Source organism: Silurus meridionalis, chromosome 4, assembly GCF_014805685.1.
Source record: "Silurus meridionalis isolate SWU-2019-XX chromosome 4, ASM1480568v1, whole genome shotgun sequence".
NCBI classification, from domain to species: domain Eukaryota; kingdom Metazoa; phylum Chordata; class Actinopteri; order Siluriformes; family Siluridae; genus Silurus; species Silurus meridionalis.
This window is the reverse complement of record NC_060887.1, coordinates 18,588,839-18,597,855: the sequence shown is the minus strand read 5'-3', so window position 1 is coordinate 18,597,855 and position 9,017 is coordinate 18,588,839. Positions and strand designations below refer to the sequence as shown.

General features: G+C 35.0%; 1 protein-coding gene across 3 annotated transcripts; it reads right to left on the bottom strand.

Moving 5' to 3' along the window:
* Positions 1-248: 248 nt before the first annotated feature.
* Positions 249-7,223, bottom strand: zgc:194210 (uncharacterized protein LOC794982 homolog). 3 transcript variants are annotated; one of them, XM_046846346.1, is made up of 13 exons: positions 6,838-7,223; positions 3,988-4,061; positions 3,686-3,718; positions 3,477-3,518; positions 2,779-2,823; positions 2,582-2,617; positions 2,447-2,470; positions 2,297-2,341; positions 2,088-2,132; positions 1,890-1,919; positions 1,711-1,788; positions 954-1,497; positions 249-820 (listed from the first exon to the last, which is right to left on the bottom strand). In XM_046846346.1, exons 2-13 carry the CDS (start codon positions 4,028-4,030, stop codon positions 799-801), a joined length of 987 nt encoding a protein of 328 aa, XP_046702302.1. In that variant the 5' UTR covers positions 4,031-4,061; positions 6,838-7,223; the 3' UTR covers positions 249-798. The 3 variants fall into 3 exon arrangements, with proteins under 3 accessions (XP_046702302.1, XP_046702299.1, XP_046702300.1); XM_046846343.1 differs by lacking the exon at positions 6,838-7,223 and adding an exon at positions 4,853-6,331; XM_046846344.1 differs by lacking the exon at positions 6,838-7,223 and adding an exon at positions 4,853-6,331 and having other exon boundaries at positions 3,477-3,515.
* Positions 7,224-9,017: the final 1,794 nt, after the last annotated feature.

The window sequence follows — 9,017 nt, the reverse complement described above, 5'->3', positions numbered from 1 at the left end:
CATTTTTTGAGAATATCTAAAGTTTCTTCAGAAGCAACTATACAGAAGGAATGACCTTTGTCCCCTGGTCAACAAGAATCACGTTTTTTAAAAAAAAGGGTTCATCTTTACTCGGATATTCAGGGTATTTGCAGTACTAACAAAGCTTTACAGGCTTGATAACAGTTGTATTGGTGGATCTGATGTAAGATCATACCTTTCCCTCACAGGCTTTCTCTTAAATATAGAAAACATCAGTATCAAGGCAGCAAACAAATCCTGAATTGGATCATTAAATTGCAGAGAAACATGTTTGAGTGTATATATTTCTTCATTTATTTTTGTACTTTTCATAGTGAGTTGAATGTTTCATTTTTTTTTTTTAATCTCCAGTGGGTTATTTTGATTATGTCATGCAGTCCAGCCTGTTTAGGTGAGTTTCTTTTTTTCCCCCCATAGTATCAGTGTGATAGGAATGATAACCATGCAGCCCAGCTGCGAGCACAAAGCACATTTCACAATCTCTATGAGTGAGAATCGGTTGTAAATCTTCTCTAACACGCTGACATCTCTGTCATGATTACGATATGCTGAAAGACTCTCTGAGGTCCATTAGAGCAGATGAAGCCTGCAGTAGACGAGATGAGCAAAGTAGTTTATGGTCCCAAGCTGACAAGTAGGAGCCAGCTGTACCTGGAAGGCCTGCATGATGCCGCTTTGCTGTTGGATGACCCAAAAGGCAACATCTGATGATGAAAAAGTGGCAGCCACTATGCAGGTTGTGTGACTAATAAGTTAGCAGGGGGTCTGGCTAAGTATTCAGACACAATCCTCATTATATCTGCAGAGAGAGTTGTCCAGGGGAGATGAAAGAATAAGACACAGTCATAGGAACAAAAGTTTGTACAGTAACAATTCACACATTGGAACATAATTATGAAAAATAAAGATGGTTATACAATGAAAATCCTCACATGGCTTGAACAAGCATTCTCTCGCTGCTGTTATCTCTATCTCTGTCTAGAAGCTCACTATTCACTCTTTCTTCACTATCTGTGTCCAGCTGCTCTCTCTGAGGTCTTTGTTTGCTCAATCTCTTTGTAGCAGAACACAGTTTTCTTGGCTGGTGCTCATCATTTGTGATTCCCTCTTCACTCTGTGGATCTATACCTTCACCACCTACACTTGTGTTTTCCCCATATGGATATCTCATCACCCAACTGGACACCTCCATACACTCCTGACTCTGATCAATGATATTCTGACTATCACTCAGTGGGGGAGAGTCACTGTTTTCTCTCATCTGCTTGATCTTGTCCTTTATTTTCCTCTCTTTAACCTGGGTTTGGTCAGCTAAGTAACTGTTCATTTGATCAATGGCATCAGTCTGAGTGGTTGGAGTCTCTCTGTGTTCCTCCCCTCCTCTCTCAGTGTCCATCCTCCTTTTCCTCTCTTGGTCTTTCACAGAATCCCAAGGTTCATACAACTCCTGGCTGCTCCTGTTCTCTGCACTTAGACCTTAAAATTGAAAAAAGAAAAAAAAAAAAAAGATTGAAGTTATACAACCCCAATGCCAATAAATCTGGAAAAAGAATTCTTTACAATAGAACATAGAAAACATATTAAATATTTAAACTGAGAAAATGTACAAGGCAAACCCATGAACCCATGCATCTATTTACATAATCCTGCCTGTTTTAAATGCAGTGCCATAAGCAGAATACATCATACCTTGTGTTTTTACAGGTTGCTTCTTAATCTCTGTCTCAACATATTTGTCCATGTGTGTTCTTTCTGTGCTTTTACTCTCTGCAGCAAGAGTCACAAATGTATTTTAAATTACAAAATGTGTCACAGTTATTTCTTAATTTTTTCACAATTAATAAATATATGTCAGCAGCATGCTTTACCAGTAGAATCGTTGTCTAATCCCAAGGTTTCTGTAAAATAACAGAAACAGTTTTTCATGTTAAACATTTATGAAATATGAACTATATATATATATATATATATATATATATATATATATATATATATATATATATATATATATATATATAGCAGAAATATCTATTTTTTTAGATTTTAATAGAAAAAAAATAGCATACCAGTTACTTTGTTTTTTTTATTTGAGCTTCGGTGGTCATAGTCCTCTGTAATGAATGTGCATGTAATACATAACAAATCAATTCTTTAATAATTGTCATGAGTGTAATTTCAGCTTATGGGTAATGGTGAATTTAAGGACACTATCAACTGAATAGCTCAGATCAAATTCATAATTTAAGAAATACCCAGTGTAGCACATGGTATTCACCTGTGCGATCAGCAGAGTTGCTGTTCTCTTTCGATTTTTCGTCAGCTGTGTTTGAGAGGACAGAGACATGGAGAAAGGATGAAAGGATTAATTTTTTTTTTTTTTAATACTTTAATTAATATTAATTGACTTCAATCTTCTATAACAGACCTGCATGCTCCACTGAGTCAAGCTCTGGAATCACAATGAATAATTTTAATGAGAAAGTGCAATGGATGCTACATTAGTAGAAATGTGAGTTTAAAAAACAAAACAATATTTAGACTGAACACAATACAAACCCACCAGCAGTATTATGCCCTGGAGTGGAAGTTGAGCACACTGTAGAAACGGAGAAAAGGAGGGCATTAAAAAGATGAAAATTCAGCAATTACAGAGCTCATTCAAACATCAGATCTAATCAAATATAACAACTCTGATTTTGGCTTGTATATTTTATTCCTTTGCACCGCTTCAACCCACTCCACTGCCCTGACACTCACCTGCTACTGAGTCTGGAACACCAGCAGGATTTGATGGATCTGAGACTAAACAACAGAAGCAGAACAACTCAATGTCAAACATTGCAAAATATCTGATCTGTAAACATTTTAGATATTCACTATATGTCAAAGACCTTCAGAACAAACATGTGTCTAAACCAGAGGTGTCAAACATACAGCTTGTAGGTCTGGACTGCCCCAATAAAGGTTGCAATCCAGCTGACCAAATAAAGTAACAATCCATGTTCTGGCTTGAAATCATTTTGTGGACTGTAATTAAATTGAAAAATGTAAAATAACTAAATACATTTCTGATATTTCTTTATGGAACTTTTACATTTTGCATACATTTACATACAAACTCTATCCCCGCTTCAATGTTTTTTATGATTAATTTGTGTAGACTTATGACAATCTAGTTCAAAGTTGTTAAGCTACTAAATGTGTGAAAAAGTGTAATATAACTGTATAAATAGATAGACGTGTACTGGTCTATAATGTGGTTGGTTATGATAACTGTAAATATTTTTGTCATTTAGGTGGACAAGCCTGTCCAATAAATTTAACTTTATTGAGTTTGTCACCACAGTTGAAACAATCTAGCAGGAAAATTGTATGAGGGCCATTGTGGTGTCCTATTATATATAACTTTTACACTCGGTTTTAATTTGGGGAACTTGAGCATTAGAGTTACATACCAGGTACAACTGCTGGCCCAGGGCTGGCCCTATTAAAGGCTTCTGGAAAAAGATAAGAATACTTTATCCATCCATCCATCCATCCATCTATCTATCACACTGATTATTATAATTTTTTTTAATCAATATCTTTCTTTGTGTATAACACGCATGTCTAGATACAGACAATAATTGTTTTTAAAAACAGAGAGAAGGAAGGAGAGACCTACCATTTAAAAAGTTTACAAAGTCTTCATTCTGGCCTAGACAAAAACCAAAACAACCCACTGGCATGAGTACAACAGTAACAACAGCCAAAAGGATGAAAACAGTATTGAGGTGTTGTCGATAGATAGATAGATAGATAGATAGATAGATAGATAGATAGATAGATAGATAGATAGATAGATAGATAGATAGATAGATAGACAGACAGACAGACAGACAGACAGACAGACAGACAGACAGACAGACAGACAGACAGATAGATGAAATGTATTGAACCAAACACTACTGAAGACTGACTACTTACCTCTCATAGCTGCTGAATACACGACTGTTATAAACACCAGCATCGACAGAACAGACCTGACACAAGAGCCAGATCTAAACCAGAGAAAATCAGAAATTGTATAGACGTAGATATTTAAAAAATAAGCGATTAAAGCACGAATTTAAAATAACCACGATTCCACTAAGATGCTATAAACAGTAGTGTAACATAAACACACAAAGACACACAACACAATGACACACAATGGTCATTTCCCAGCACTGTCAAGATTTTGCAGTGAAAAACTATGAATGAATGGATTAAAATAGTTTGATCCATAGTTTGTTTTTGTTAGTTATTTCTTATACTGATCTAGAATTCTGCCTGTGTGAAATAAGATTGTTAATTTGAATTTTAAGAAATATGAACACAGAGAGAGAGAGAGATTGTTTGCTTGTGAATTAGGCATGACTGTGGTGCATCTGTTCTATTAATGAAGCTGTTGGTGTTAACTCCTTGTGTCCATTTTTGTTACATATTTCACACGTTAATTATTATCGTCCCTAGTGCAACAAATTCTTCTTGTGCTTCATCCAATTTGCAATATTCAACAATGACACAATATTTATTTATTGCACTATTTTCCATCACATGACACAAATGTCAACAGTATGCAAGTATCATCAGTTAAATAAGGCCATTCAGAAATGCTAATAATATCTGCCTCATTCTGTATGCACTGTTAATATAGAACAGTGATTTAACTGACCGGAAATAACTGCATTCAATGCTTTAAAGGCATGCCTACCAGTCAATCAAATGTGCATGTTTATAAATACATATACAGTATACACCATATTAAACACATACAAAGCTGATGGGAAAAAAAGTGGTTTTTACTCACTGTCTCATCTTGAACTGCAGGATCCACCAACAGCTAATCATCAGAACTCTTGCTTCCCATGTGCTTTTATACCTGCATACATCACTGGTTTCTAAACAGCACTAAATGGAACAATGTGGCCACAGGTGACCTGCTCTGCACTGAGGGCATTCATTTACCGGTAATTTACGATTTTTTGCTTAGACGAACAAAAAGAAGTTTGATCAATGAGCTAGTGTTAGCCACACTATGGAAAGGGCTCCATTGTATAGCCACACAGGGAAACAAGTCTACAGATTTGACATGAGTAAAATTTGGTAGGCTGTTGAAATATTGTACTAAATATGATACTATTTGACTAACAGCTATTATTATGGGCAACTATTCAGTAGTAACTATTTACTACTTGTGCAAGGAAAATAATTTTTATCTAGGTACCAGAATACACATGAATAATATTAGTAATTTTGCACCCAATTACATAGCTGGGTGGGATTCTCCATTCTCCACAAAAATATTTATGACACCATGGTCCAAGACAGGAAACCAACTCATTCCGTTGGAATTATTAAATCTAACTTTAATTTAACTGCGTTTTTTTTTTCTTTTTCAACACCTGGTGTAATAAAATACCACAGGAAAGGTTCGTTTGATCTCGAGCTAGATTCAGGAGATCCTCTGGGACAAAAGCCTGCATTCACTCTGGTTAAAATGCTATTGTATTAGCTGTGGGGACTGATGCATGGGAACACTTGCCCTGTAGCACTTCCTGCCTGGGTGGAAAATGCTATGCCTTTTTGTTGCAAGACTTAGAAACAAAGAAAGCACACAAGTAGAAACCAACAGTGGTGGATGAAGCATGTACTTGAGTAAAAGTAGAGATGCACAAGGTAAAATATTACTCATTAAAAGTAAAAGTTCTCCCTTAAAGCTTTTACTTGAGTAAAAGTACAATAATATTTGCCTTCAAATGTACTTAATTATCCGAGTATTATGATTTTTGTGGCTATAATATGCTATTATCATTTTTATCAAAAGACTCTTGCTCAATTAACTTAGTTTAGCACACTAATCTATTCATATAATTATATCAATATTAATTATTAATTAATATAAAATTATTATGAATCATCAAAATTATTCTTTTTGCATAAAATCAATCAGGAGTTTCTTCCATCATTTATTCCTCTCAAAAGGTTCTGCTTGATGTTGAGCTGATGCTGAACTGTATGTTCGTGCTAAGTAGATACCACCAACCAGCAATGGTGGTTTTAGCTTGAATGACGCCCTGAGTAAACCATGCCATGACCCAACATCTCCTCATTGATTAGTTTCAGAATTACAAAGCTCCTCTCTGCTTCAGCTAGCGTCACTGGATAAGTAAGAACATATTCCCAGAGCAGTCCACAAATTTAGATACATTTCTGAGAGCTCACTTTCATGTAGAAATATCACCCTAAATGTATTTATTGCACAATTATATACACGTCATTGTGCACAATTGATCATAGAACCAAGAACGATACAACTACTTGGATAAATGCTTATAATATACTATGTCTTTCAAATTAGTCTTTAAGCTGCACTGAAGCAGCAGTACAATCACAGAAAACCTTTCTGACATCACCTTAATTAAAGGTAACCAAATCAATAAGTGCTGTTTAACCACAATCCAACTAGACTGGTTATGCTGTAATTGTTTTGTTGCTACACACATTCTGATAAACACCATACTTTAAATTATATTGTTATGCAGCTAAAGAAATATTGTTGCTCCATGTGTAAAAGCATAGCAGACATCACAGCATAAGCTAAGTGCTATACAGTTATTAATCTATTTCATTAAATGCATTTCACCTATCCTAATAACTAGATGAGAGATAGAGCTGCATACACAACCTTAATCTTTTGCACGTTTCTCCCTATTTTTTTTCTTTTTTCTAAATTTAGCTCTGGGTGTTTAGACCTTTTTTGTCATCCATAATTTTCATTTGGATTCACTTCACCTTACTGACGTGACGTCACTCCAGGTCTTGTCAGTTCTTCCACTGGAAACCCTGAAGACTGAGGTGACGTCACCCAACCCCCCGCCTCTCCTTTGTGAGGGTATAAGGAACTTCTCCGGGCGGTGGACGCGCACTCCGAGTCCTGACTAGGTTCATTCACCGTGACATGATTTAATAATTGGTGCGACCGCGTAAAATAAACGTGTCGACGCCCCGTGTCGCCCCCCACCGGCCGCCCATGTCGCCTCTGCCCCAATCCGCCACTGATACAGACATGCGAAAAAACTACTAAAGTACAGTAACGAATTACATTTACTTCGTTACTTTCCACTGCTGGAACCAAAGTACTTGTGCAGATTAGTGCTTATTGAATATGTGTCTGTACTTTCCACAAGCAAATAAAAACAATGGTGTAGCAAAAAAAGAAAGACTGCATAACTTTTTCTGTATCATTAAATGATCTAAATGCTTACTTTATGCTGTGATTGACAATGCTATTAAAAAATTATAACTTCTACACTTTCAGTACATTAATCAGTTGTTAGTTTACATGAATCAATGGCTGACTACTGTTGAGTGTAAACATGTTCCCATCTTTAGAACTAAATGAAAACTATAGAGATGATTTTGTTGGGCTTTAATGAACTTTCCTTCTTATCAGAAGATGCAAATTATAAAAAAGGTGCACAAAAAATTACATCTATATATGTGTATGTATATGTATATGTATTCCACCCCCTTTTTTTGTACAGATCACCAACTACACTTATATTTTCCAAGCAGGACAGAATTTACTTCAGAGTGTATAGACTGGAATATTTATGGGGAAAAAACTGACATCTTTCTTCTATTTTGTTTCTCAGTATTTCTCTGTGGAAAAATAATTTATTTTGCACTGTTGACCTCTGATCTTATGCCCTATATGAACTACACCCCAAAATCAACTTCACACTTAAACAGCATGAAAAAAGTACAAAAATAAATTATTAATTTTGCAGTCAGGCAACATATACCATGTGCAAAGAGCAACAATAAATCAGATTTCAATTGAAAAGAAAATGTGTGTTTAAACTAAAGGCATACATTTTCAGTTAATCAGAAAGACAAATCCTTAATGTATGAGAAGCCAAACCTCGAATATCCCCTTAAACTCACAGACCCACTAATGTAGAATCAGTTCTCTATCTTAAGGTTTTTTTTTCTAATGAAAAATGCCTCATGGACACCTCACATCACTTTCAGCTGAATGATGCTCCTCAAGGGAGAGATATTACTCAAGCATGTGCATTCTTGTTATCTTCGTCATATGTACTGCACATGACATATAAGGCGTGATAAATACCATATACAAATGCAGACTACAAATGCTTTATTCTGCACTACTGAATTCAGCCCAGATTCACCATTTGTTGCTTGTTTAGACTATTGTTTATTTATGAATTTGAGAACAACTCACTCTTGGTAAGCCACCACACTGCAAACTGATCCATAATACAGCTGCATGGCTTGTTCTTAAATCTCCCTGAACAATGATGAGGCATAATCTTTATTCCTGAGTCAATCTAAATCCTAATTACAACAAATACCCTGCAATAATGAAATATCCTTATGAAACATGATTTATACGAATATATTATACGAATTATACCCATGAAAAACAATCAATTGAAGGTTGCTTAATACTGTATTAACACTATCAATCTTTTGTACCTGTTCAATAAGTTTCTATGCATTTTGAACTGTAGTGTAAAGATTTCTCAACCCACATCACTTCTTATTTAAACAAACAAACATTCATTTATTGCTACCCTTTAACCACATGAAATATATGCTTGTTAAAATATACAGTACAGACCAAAAGTTTATATATATATATATATATATATATATATATATATATATATATATATATATATATACAGTACAGACCAAAAGTTTGGACACACCTTCTCATTCAAAGAGTTTTCTTTATTTTCATGACTATGAAAATTGTAGATTCACACTGAAGGCATCAAAACTATGAATTAACACATGTGGAATTATATACATAACAAAAAAGTGAACTGAAAATATGTCATATTGTAGGTTCTTCAAAGTAGGCATCAAGAGAATGCCAAGAGTGTGCAAAGCAGTAATCTAAGCAAAAGGTGGCTACTTTGAAGAACCTACAATATGACATA

Excerpts from the sequence above, each read along its gene's own strand:
- zgc:194210 (XM_046846343.1), bottom strand. The coding sequence starts at position 4,893 with ATGATTAGCTGTTGGTGGATCCTGCAGTTCAAGATGAGACA. Across the intron at positions 2,342-2,446 it reads TGACTCAGTGGAGCATGCAG|CTGACGAAAAATCGAAAGAG; the intron begins GTCTGTTATAGA and ends TCTCAAACACAG. Across the intron at positions 1,498-1,710 it reads GCAACCTGTAAAAACACAAG|GTCTAAGTGCAGAGAACAGG; the intron begins GTATGATGTATT and ends TTCAATTTTAAG.